We start from the raw sequence: 12,553 nt of genomic DNA, 5'->3' as shown, positions 1-12,553 counted from the left end.
GTGCTGCTGCTATTCTTAGGGGGGCTGGAGTTCACTATCCATCACGTAACATTTAAAGCTGTAAATCACTCACTGAATGCCGCAGATGATGCACGCTGGGAACCGAATACTGAAATTTGATAAAGGAGGGGTTTTTGATTGCAGGGTTGTGCTTTTAGTTTTACGGTGCTGCGGTAAAAGTTCAACCTGAGGTTTCATGCAGCAAACTTGTCCCGTCGACGACGGTTTTTTTACAGTTTAGCCACAAAACATTGAAATTAAAAATTCCACTTTGAGTGAGGACGTTTTTTCGAAGGTGATGATTCTGTAGTTTGAATGAATTTGCTCTTTGTGGGGTTTTTTTTTTTTCTCTTGAAGATGTGAAAATGAAAATTTCAGAGTATGATTATCTTGGTCAAAATTTCTCAGAATACCATGTTATCGCTCGCTCTTCCTGCAGCATAAAACACACTTCAGTGGCATATTGGTGCGACAGGTGTGTCCTTTTTTAAGAACCACTAACAGAATTTCACTCAAACCTGTTGTTTTGAATTGACAGCAGAAATTAAACTAATATCTCAACAGCATGACACACAAAGCCAGAACATTTACTTGTCAGATAAAACGTGCAATTTGAAGAAGTCGGCTCGGTCGCTGGGAGCTTGTGACTGACATTTTTTTTTATAAAAATCTGTTTCACATGGACAAGAGGAGTGATTACAGGGACCCGGTCTCCGTCAACATACTGTGTAGCCATATGAGTAATGTGATAATCATAGTTATGTCATCACCTTTTCAGCGTTTACAATGAAAATGTTGCCTTGTCCACCGACTGACATGATCAAAGTTATTTAGTGACAGCAGGTTTAAGGAGGAAAAGCCACGTGTCCGCCCATAATTACTGCACACAGGTGCCCCTCTTCCCCCCTATAGTACTTAGAAAAGGCATCACATACCAGCATATGTCTGTGTTCAGTCTAGTGTATGGCGTCGTATAGGCTCTCATGAAGGTAGCAAAAACCAAACCTTACATAAGTAACTATTTGTCTTATCCATTATCACCCCATTATGTCATCTGTTTTGTGTCCAGAGTGAATTCATTCAGTTGATTTCTCACCTTTTTAAAGAACCGTCAGACTTCAAGTCTGTCTTAAAACAACAGTCAGGAGCCCAAATGAACATTGAAATAGGTTTTGCTCGCTGTAATCGTTCTTCCTGTTCATACTGACTATTAGAAGATCCCCTCCAAATGCACTTGCAATGTAAGCGATGGGGAAATTTTGAAAAAAAAAAAAAGTACTTAAACGTTTACCTGAAGATGATATAAGGATTCAGCCTTCTGAATTAGTCAAATAAAGTAATAATAAAATAGCAGTTATAGTCTTTTTTAGTAAAAGATTCCCTCTTTGTGTTTCGAAGGACAGTGTTCTCCTGTTCAGCTGCAGTGGAACGATCTTAACAAAAAGAAGGACTTTAGCACTAAAGAGACTGTAATGTTGAAAGATATCTACTTGATTTGACTCATTTGGATGCTGAAGCTTCATATTAGCTTCAGATAAACTTTTAAATACATTTTTTGCATGAAAGGAAGGCTGTGGACTTTGTCTCCCATCACTTACATTTAAAATGCATTATGAGCGGATCTTTTAATGGTCAATATGAACAGGAGTTCACAAGGGTTGAGCTGCACCATTTTAAAAAAAAAAAAAAAACCAAACAAAACTGTCCTTTATTAGTCTTATTCTCTGGTGTGGTAGTCAGGGAAACCGTTTCAGTACAGCAAAGAAGGACTCGCACACAGACAACAAGAAAAAAAGAATTCAGACTGGGGTTTGGATTTTAATTATTTCTATTATTTACATTGCAGGGCTGCACAGACTTGTTGGACTTTCATGAGTGCAAAACGAGGCATATGTGATGAGTCACCCTATGTGTGGGTTACTCTACAGGTTCACCCAATCAATACCTTAGGACTTGATTGAACACCATGAAGCCAGTTGCCTGCAGATCAAGTCATTATAAACATATTAGGATAATATAATTCTGTAGCATCAACACATTCTCATACATATACACACAGATAGATATACACATCAATGTTCATTTGTGTACCTGACTATTGTTTTAGGACAGACTTAAAGAAATTGTGAACCCGTCGTTAAACCATCATCACGCCTACCTGACAGATATTGAAACAACTCAGTGTAGTGTTCATTTGGTTGGTGGTTTATACTCTGAACTGCAGTCATGCTCAGGATTCTTAATTTCCGCTTCTGACTGTAACAGAAGCTCCATCGGTACCTTCATGTGGTGGAAGACGAAGAATGAATCAGCATCCTACTGATCTCAGCATTACTGTCGACATGTTCACAGACGTTACACCACATGTCTTCATTGATTTTTAGAAAAATGCTCACCACCACTCACACCTGAGCTTTTGAACACATCGGTCTATTTTAATGGTTCCATTATTTCACACATCTAAAAATAATCGACTCTTCTTTCATCTGTGCAGAATCCAGTGCTATTAAACAAAACACAAGACTAGTTCAAAATCTGCCTCTCGGAGGCTGCGGTGGAAATTGTAAATGAAAAATGAAAAGACGGCGTTTTGGGTGCAAAGTCAGGAGGCTTATCTCCACCCAGTTACTGCAGTTAGTCAAATCAAGCGCACCTCTAGAGTAGCCGCGCCACACTAAGCTGATAAAACAACTACATGAGTCACGTTTTACTTGCAAGACTCTGCAGCTGAGAGCGCCAGAGTTCGGAGCAGGAAACACAGTCACTCTACATCTCTGCTGTCTTTGCTTCCATCATCTCGTGCCGATTCATTTTGAAAAAGCGACGGCCAACGGGGAAAGTCCAACACATGGCCGGCTGACCGATAGCGTAACTCCATCACTCACTCACTCATGGACAGCAGCGGTCATATGGGCTGGTCCCGTGGCCGGTCCGGCCAAAAATGCCTGTCTTGATGTAATGACACAGCAGCAGCCATTTAGATGATATTGGATGTACTTTATAAAAACCCAGAGGGAGCTCAGTCGACTGTAAACACAGCAGATGCTTCTTATTATCCACAGATTGTGCAGCATTCGTTTGGCATTTTCAGTGTGTTTGATGGCAACAGGAAGAAGCGTAATGCCCTCATGTTGTCGGAGAAGAGCAACAAAACACAAGAGAGCTTTTAAAGGGGCAATAATTAAGATTTTTTATACTGCCTTCCAAGCAAAAAAATGACCAAGTTGTAAAAGCAGGGGCTTCTTGATCAATACTACTGACTCACTGATGCCTCGGTCAGGCACCGAGACTTTCTGAATTCACTTTAGAGCCCTAAAACACCCCCCCGAACATTCTCATGTCCATTTTAACTGCTTAGCAATAGAGCATCATCTTACAAGCAAGCTTAGTGTTTGTAAACCCATTTCTACATTTTTTTGTACATACAGAGTGGATGTGTTTTTTTGTGTGTGTGTGTGTGCGTGTTTGTGTGTGTATACATCATGGTCCACCTCATTGTCTTCTCTAAACTCCTCTTCCCTCCCTCTGTTCAGATTGAGGCAGTGACACGGACCGTGTCCTGCCCGCCGACTGTCAGGCAGGTCAGAGACTCATGGAGATTCACTGTAAGTTCAACCTGAAGCCCATGAAACCTGCCTACCTGCTGACATTCAGTCACTATATCTGATTATGATACCAGTAATATGTTAAACATCTTTTTAAAAAAAATTACACCACACAAAGAAGAAATATTTCATAATGTCACTTAAAAACAGTTACTGATTTCCTTCACCTCTTTTTTTTTTTGTGTAAGAAAACACATTTTACATTTTGTCATTTGGCTTTTCCTTTCCATTTCATGTCATTTAGTTAAGCTGGACTTGGGCTCAGTTCATGACCTGTGCTCTATTTGAAGCTCCAAACATATTTTTAGCAGCTTGACTCAGTTGAACTTTTTTTTTTTTTTTTTTTTGTCGAATGGTGAAGCCCGTTATCCAAAGTCTGACTGCAGCTCATTCTGTTGAATCCTCCTCCTTTTTTACTCCTAATGAAGGCTCAAGGCATTTGAAAAATTCAATTTAGAATTAAAAAAAAATGCAGAACATGCTTTGGCTGCTCACAGAAGTTTGCTGTATTCATTTAAAAAAAAAATTAAAGCTAACAAACAAGTTTTAAAAACAAAAAAAGTTTTAAAATCCATCACACTTCAGCTGTGACAGCATTCCCTCATGTACATCAGCAGGTGCCAAATATTGATCATTGTGGCTCTTTCCGTTGCATTTCTATCATGTTTGAATAAAGCCACAATGAATGAACATTTACATAACTGATAGCTACAGCACCAGTTAAAAGTTTGAACACACTTCCTCATTCCTGAGAGAGCCAAACTTTTGACTGGTACTGTATGTCTGAATGAGGAAAAAGCCAAAACTTTAACAGATAAGTAGTCTGAAAGGGGTTTAACACGTATCCTGAGTGTAAGTGAACTTTATCCCGAGTATTGGGAATAATATAAATAAATTGTAAAATTGAATTATTGTAATTATAGGTTCCCCAGACAGTTTTATGTTCGGTGTGGGTGGACCCACCTTCACATCTTAGGTGGAAAGTATTAAAGAACGTTAAATTAAAAGCTTTAACATGTCATTACAAACTCGTTTATGTCTTCATCTGAGAGCAACCAAAAGTAATGAGGGCAGCCTGTGAAGTAAAAATACTTGAGTTCGACTTGAAATATGTTCCTTTAGCTTTCTATAACCATTTAAAACTGTTACATTTTATAAAGGTTTTAGTGTGCAACAGGTTTTCAAGTTTAACAGAATTGTTGTTTTTGGTGAGATTCACTGCTAATGTTGTCGAGAACTACAGCGCGTGTTTGAAAAGGGTCTTTGAGTTCAGTGTGATTATGTTAGTCGGCGATAGTGTCAAAGAGTGTGTTTGTGTGAACAGAATTGTTGGGAAAAGTTTCTTACCTCTAGCTACTTACTCGATATGAGACAAATGATTTGCATGACTCTTGTATAAATCCCTCAGGAGTGTCAAATTTTGCAGATACCGTGTGTGTGTGTGTGTTGCTGATAGCCGAGCTGCGGTAGCACAGAGGCTGAACTCTGTTTGATTTGAAGTAGGGATGCAAATTTTAAGCAGGTAGTAGCTTGTGTTAATACGCTGGATGTTTTTCCATCATAAAACCTTGTTAACGACTGACGTTACCTACGGTCGACACAAAATTGGAGTAGGCTACGTTAGTAATTAGTTCAAAGAACAGATAAAGTAAACACCGAAGCCCCTTTCACACACACGCACTGAAACCCTGAAATTTTCCAGACATTATCCGGAGGAGCTGTATATGTGAACGCAATTGTCCGAATCAGTCGGACTGGACGTTAAACGGACATTACTTTGCCTGCTCCCTAGTACAGGCAGAGTCCATGTAACGTCCAACTGAGCCCATGTGTAAGTGCAACAAAATCCGACAGCAAGGGAGACAGTACGAGCAATTTATCAAACAACCGTTGAAGCAGAACATAAACTTAAGTGCAGCCACCTAAGCTGTATAGTTTTGACTGGGCCTGAACGCTCTGCTGTGAAGCTAGCACTACTGGGAGAGAACACCATTTTATTTCTCATGAAAAGCTTAAAAATGCAGAATCACAATCGCAGTGTACTTTTTGCGTCATGTCCTGCTCCCTGCATCCTTCACCTAAACCATATGGAGTATTTGCAGTAGGTGAGAATGTGTCTGACACAGATAATCTCCTGCTGTGTGCTACATGTGTGAAAGGGCAACTCCAGAAAATGTGCAGACCCGATTCTCTAGACATTGTGTGGAGTTCATATATGAAAACAGCTCAAGATACTTGAAATATTAATTAAATAACACAAAATAATGACTTTATGTAAAATTACTGAGCTCCCACGCTGGTCTGTCGCCGTCTATTCAACAACCAGCCCGATAATATCCAAAATATTTAACAGCAACAACTTCAAGCTTCATTAGAGCACATAATTAGATCAGACTTAATGTGTTTGACATATCTAACAATTAAAATTTAATCAAAATTTCTGCAAACTTTAATAGTAAATAAGCTGTAATGTTATCGTATAAATATAAAACAGGTTACCTGAGGACAGACTGCAGACTGATGGGTTTTATATAACATAATCTGCAATAATACTTGATCTACATGAAGGAGTGATATGTTTATTCACTGTAGTTAATGTTAGTCTAGCTACAACAGACACACAAATACTGTCGCTCCAACTTTAACTTTATCAGTCTGTTTGCTGCCACCACTAAAATGCATTTATACTCAGAGCAGGGGAGTGTTGCTTAGACAGTTCATCACTTTTGTGTTGACTTGTTGGAAGCGTGTGTAATTAAGAGCTAGCTAGCTAATTAAGCTGATATTAAATTTGTGAGTTGTTGGAAAACTTGGTCTCAGGTTGACGTGTTTTAGACAAGAAGCCTGCAAAAGGGTCTCAAATATGGATTTGATAGCTACTTAAATTAACCTGACACACCAGATGGTTTGTTACACAGAACCATCTGAGAAGTCGTCCTTGGAAATTGTTCGGAAAAGGGCAGGCGCTTTCAAAAACTACTTGGCAGGTGATTGGATGAACCATCTGTCTCACCTCGCAAGGCAGCTGGATTCGCGAGATCACGTGAGAATCCTCAAAGGACGCCGATTGGTCCGAATCACCGGTGGTTCGGACACAAGCGCTTATCTTGAAACCTGACAGGATGGATTCTCATATGATCTTGTGAATCAAGCTGCCTCGCAAGATAATACTTACACGATATCATGCTTAAAGGCTAAAGCTACATCTCTCAGCTAAGAAGTCTTTGAAAAGGCTAAAAGTAAAGACACCACCCTTCAAAGTCTTTGGATATCAAGTATCTCTCTTACCAGAAGCCCATTCCCACCACTCTGGCGTAAAGAGAAATCCTGAGCTTGACATACGTAGCATAGATCAACGGTCTGTTACCTGCTAGTTAAGGATGCTAAGCTATGATTGGACATCGCTGATCAGGAGAGGGGAATGAACGGTCAGATCCCTGAATCTCGTGCATGTTTAACCAAAAAAAATCAATAGATTATGTTTAAGCTTTGATTTCACTTTGCTAAATCTGAAAATAACGTGTACATGTTAGCATTGTATTTGTGCCACTAACCTCAGCTTTCTTGTCCTGTAAAAATCTCCTATAATTCTTTTTTCTTGTTTGAATAGGCCTCCTTTGCTGAATGTGCATGTTTCTACTACTCTCTTCTAAATGTTTGTCTGTATGAACCTGTTTCCTCTTCAGGGTCCCAAGAGGACGACAGTCAAGAAGGAGTCAAAGGAGAAGAGAGAGAGCAACGAGGAGAGCAAGGAGAACCTGAAGGCCAAGTCAGACGACTCCGGAGAGGAGAAGAACGGCGATGACGACTCCCAGAAGAACGGACCGAAGAAAAAAGGTGAATATGGATCTAAAGATTTAACATGTTAGCATGCTAAAAAAACTAAATGTTACATACTAAACATTGTAAACCAGCTCACATGTTTCATATTAAACCTCAGTATGTTAACATCCATCAATAATTAACATGCTAAATATAGGAATTACAAGTATGCCGCACCATAAAATGGCCACCATACAGAGGATTTTTGATCGAAAGGAACAAATGTCCACTGGCTCCATCTTTAGGACAGTTTTTACCCAAATAGTTACAACGATCTTTGAATAGCAAAGCTCTACATTTTGCATCCATGCAACTTTTTTTTTTTTTTTCTAGAGACCAAAACAGCCTCAACCAAAATAGATTCACATAGATAGACACATTCTTGTCCAATTTTTATGGACCACATCCTTATTGGTCCATTTAGTACTATTGTCCACATATTTTTAGCCTTTTCAAGCATTTTTATGATACTTGCTGATGAGACAATGGAAATTGCTGAAGTGTGTAATCTAATGTACTGATTTCACTCACTTGTTCACTATGGGGCATCCCCCTAGTATTGTTTCCTACATCAGCTTTCTAGTCAGGTAGTCACAAAAAAGTCCAGTTCTTGTAGTGATACCTTGTTTCTAATGACTGGATATAAACCCCTAAAGCTAAAAAGCTGTTTTAATAACAGGCATGTTGACATGGTGGTGCTGTATTTAAATGCTTCTGGAAATAAAAGGAAATAAAGGATTTGAGGACTGTAAATTAGTTGTAGTGTATGTCAAACACACGTTTTGTCATATACAGCACATTTAAAATTGGGATTAGTTAACTCCAAGTGTTATATACCAGTGCAAAATGATGTCAAGGTGTTTTTTCATGACAGTTGAAAGTACCGGTGTTTTCACTTGAAGTAAAACACAACTTCCTTTTTTTTTTTTTTAAATTCGAGCCTGAACAAATGACAAAGTAGCAGTTTGTGAAGGCTGGTTGCAGTTTTGGCAGCAATAAAAGGTTTTTCTGACCTTCCCAAACATGGTTACTGTTGGTGAAGAGTGTTAGGTTCGGTTTGTTGCTGTGGGACTTTACTGCTCTCTGGCGCTACTTTCCCTTTCTTTTTTATGCCTCTGCACCAGTGACAGCCTTGGCTAGAGGCAATATGTTTTTGGGTCGTCTCATTGAACGTGATATCTCAGGAACGCCGTGAGGGAATTTCTTCAAATTTGGCACCAATGTCCACTTGGACTCAAGGATGAACTGATTAGATTTTGGTGGTCAAAGGTCAAGTTCACTGTGACCTCACAAAACACGTTTTTAGCCATAACTGAAGAATTACATTAAAACACTAATTATGACCAAGTTTTACACAAATGTCTAATAGCATAAAATGAAGTGCTGACATTTTATATCCAAAAGGTCAAAGGTCAGCTTCACTGTGACGTCATAATGTTCTGCAAAAACACTTTTCTGGCCATTATTCAATGCCGTAACTCAAGAACAGAAGGGGATATTCAATCAATCAATCAATCAATCTTTATTTATATAGCGCCATATCACAACAGAAGTCATCTCAAGGCACTTTTCACATAGAGCAGGTCTCTTTAATTTACAGAGACCCAACAATTCCCCCATGAGCAAGCACTTGGCGACAGCGGTAAGGAAAAACTCCCCTTTAACGGGTAGAAACCTCAAGCAGACCCCGGCTCTTGGTGGGCGGCCATCTGTGACCATATTTATCATTTGGTCGGATAATGAAATGGTGACACTTATCTTTGGTGCCCACCTTGAAACTGTGGTGATTGTATAGATCTTCTGTGCTGCCGTGTTGAAGATGTGTTTGAAGCGTCCACGTTTTAGAATCTGCTGTTTCTTTGCATTTTGCTTTCCCAAGGTACTTGTATGAGTCCACCCTCTTCACTTCCTGGATGACAACCAGGACGGGGGCCTCATGTTCCTCTGGTAGTCCATCCAGAAGCTCATTGGTTTTGCTGATATTGAGCTTCAGGTGATGATTGTTGCACCATGTGACGAAGCTCTCTATCTGTAAAAAATAGTCTCCAAGTGAAGACAGCATGTTTCTCACTGGAAATTATTCACTGGAATCATACATGTCGATGTAGTGATAACTTCCATTTTGCCAAAAAATACACTTAATACCTTTTTTTATTAAGTTACTTCAAAGTTATCACTACAAATATTATGCGAGTGTGGACAGACATGGATGTAAACTGCAACTTCACTGGTTGGTGGAGGCATACAACCACGAGGTGGTAGTTCTTGCTCTTTAATTCTCACCCTCCCCCTCTTTCTCCTTCCCTTTACACACACAGAGATAAACGCAGGCCACGTCACTTAAAAGTGTCTGTCATTTTCTCTCCCATTGCGTGTGGTATCTGTCACGCTCAACCACACATCCACACATGCACACACAGAGGATGCTGAAGACAGCAGGTCACTGATGCGGCCTGGTGGCCAGCAGAGGTACTGCAGCTGATTTTATGCTGTTTCACCAATGAAGGACTCAGCAGTAATGATCACAGTTTTTTTAAATCTACCGGTTTGACGTCACCTGCAGGCAAAACTGGCTTCCTTTCCTGCTGCACGGGTAGCGATGCAGAAGTGTATTTTCAGGATTTATTCATTTGTTGACAAACAATTAAACAGTAATCACTGGATTATTTCTGACTTTGGTGACACGGTGCCATCGACTGTGCAATAAATGTTTGAATGAGCGACCCTGAAGTAGTTTTTAATGCCTACAAAACATCTGTCTTTACATGTTAGAATGCTGATTCAAGAGCTGTGTAAAAGTTTTAAATAAGTTTTATTAATCTCTTTTAATATCTTATATTTATACCCTGGTTGTTTGCATGTTATGAAGGAGTCAGAAAATAGATAACAACCTTTTAAGGTATATATATTTCTAATCTGGGGCTCTACCGGAATATCTTTGCATGATTTATAATTCAAAAAGCTCCTTCTTTGTCTTATACTGCCCATCAGTTCAGCCTCTCAGTTCAGACTATTTTAACTGTCTCTTTAAGGCCCCCCTCCCGATGAACCCACTCTGTTCTGATTGGCCAGCTTCTGAGCTCCAGAAGCTATGCAGACAAACAGTAGCAATAGGATTTCACTTTTTCTTATCTTTTACTCAAAATGAAAACTTCTCAAATACATCTGTACACCTTCGAGTTGAAATATGCGTTTAGACAACAGAAATAGCCTCAGCAGCAACTTTAGCAACAAGGGCTACAGAGTGGACAGTCATGTGTGGGCATGTGCCAACAATCTGACATCAGTTTGATGGGGAGGTTGAGGTAACTTTGAAAACGAAGAGTTCAGGGCAGGCTAAAGCCCTGGTTTCTGACTTGAAGGGAGCATTTTTACATATGTTCACCTCAAGTTTTGGAACTTTGACCATGTTTAACATAGATATCCTACATCATAACGGTATAAAAATAACAGAAAATCACAAAAAGCTTGATATGTTCCTTTTACCACAATAAAACCAAATCTTCGTGTTGCATGAGTCAGATGTGACCTGCAGACGTGCTGTAGAAGTGATGAGCTCTTCATGTCTCTTCTCTGACCAAACATCAATGAAGAGGACTTTTCACAACTCTGATCTCAGCATTGAAGCAAAAAAACAAAAAAAAAAAGCACAAATCACTCAGTGGTCTTTGGTCTTCATTTGCAGCCATAAATGTTTAGCTTTAAATAGCTTTAAGTATGAGAATGTTGACAAAAATGCCCAAAATATACAAAGTTTAAGTGCTTTTAAGGCTGAAAATAAACCTTCTGTTTAAACACCCGTTAATTTATTTTCAGTACATTTAGAAGGAGCATTTTAAAGTCAATTTATGAAAAAGTACATTTTATGAAAAGTGATTCCTTCAGAGTTCTGGACCGAATGAATTGATGTTTTTCCTCACTTAACTCTGCGTCTCATCCCCATGTGTTCACAAACAGGAAACAAGCAGAAGTGGGTTCCCCTGATGATCGAGGTGAAGTCCGAGGGTCCTCGGGAACGCTCGGCCTCCAGGAACAACAGCAGACAAAACGAAAACCCCCGCCTGCCTCCCAACGCCAGGAACGACCTCAGAGGTCAGTCTGTGACATCATCACCCAGCATTAAGAGTCGCTGTGAGCCAAATTAAGGCAGTTCGTGCTCAGGTCGCTCACTGTAGGTGACATGTAGAGAATGTTAAGGGCCACAGAGTTTGGAGAGAACCAGTATGAAATGAGTCCCACCCAGCTGGTTTTATATGAAGCTTTAAATTCTGGGAGTTATTAGCTAGAGCTGCTAACTGAGGGCAGAAACATGTGACAGCATATGTTAATTTTGTGGAACTACAGTGTCTCTTTAACTCTGTTTTAAATGTACACAATATGAGTAACTTAGTTTCTTATGTTCACTGAGGAAATAAAATGTGTTACCGGATAAGAAGACACTCAGTCATTGGTGTGCATAAAATTTTGAATATTCAGTTTCAGTTCCTTTTGCCACAAGATGTTGAGAATTGATTAGCTTTCAAAATTGTGTTTGCATCAACATTTTTTTTTCTTCCTGCTAGTCCGTTGTGTTCTGCTGTTTTTATATTTGTGCTGACGGAAAGGTTGTCCTTGGTATTTCTGCAGACTGGCACAGTCAAAAGTACGAGCGGGAGTGGCGTGACGACCACGACGAGGTGTCCAGCGTGAAGAGCGAGGGGGCGCCGTTCCGCGGAGGGTTCAGAGGTCGCGGACGCGGTAGAGGAAGAGGTCGGGGACGAGGCAGAGGCGGGAGAGGTATGTTTATTTTCACCTGTAAATAGAAACACACACACACACGAACGGATGTACTGTAAAAACATACACGGTCTTCTATCCTCCAAAAAATGTCTTTTCTTGGCCTTATGTGGTCATCAACCTATTTTTGTTTCCTGAAACAATACTGCACAAAGGCGGTGGCAAGAATTTCACCAGTGTGCTGCTTGTGCGTCTGTCACCACAAGGAACTTTTTTTTTTAGCACCAATTCATTGCCATTACCACTGCAACAAATGTACAAGAATGTGTCTCTGTAGCATTGATACTCAGACACATAAACACACACTGAAATATAAGATAATAATAACTAATGAGCTCATATGTTGTGCA

General features: G+C 39.8%; 1 protein-coding gene across 2 annotated transcripts in view; it reads left to right on the top strand.

The window, feature by feature from the left end:
- Positions 1 to 12,553, top strand: part of larp1 (La ribonucleoprotein 1, translational regulator) — a 58,088-nt gene that overhangs the window by 27,007 nt on the left and 18,528 nt on the right. For both annotated transcript variants that reach the window (XM_044370049.1, XM_044370048.1), the window contains exons 4-7: positions 3,534 to 3,605; positions 7,292 to 7,442; positions 11,385 to 11,519; positions 12,054 to 12,203. In XM_044370049.1, coding sequence (XP_044225984.1) covers positions 3,534 to 3,605; positions 7,292 to 7,442; positions 11,385 to 11,519; positions 12,054 to 12,203 — 508 coding nt within the window. The remainder of the gene's footprint in view (positions 1 to 3,533; positions 3,606 to 7,291; positions 7,443 to 11,384; positions 11,520 to 12,053; positions 12,204 to 12,553) is intronic.

The sequence above is a fragment of the Thunnus albacares genome, chromosome 13 (assembly GCF_914725855.1).
Source record: "Thunnus albacares chromosome 13, fThuAlb1.1, whole genome shotgun sequence".
Lineage (NCBI taxonomy): Eukaryota > Metazoa > Chordata > Actinopteri > Scombriformes > Scombridae > Thunnus > Thunnus albacares.
Note: the sequence above shows the minus strand (reverse complement) of the source record. Positions and strands in the feature narration are given on the sequence as shown.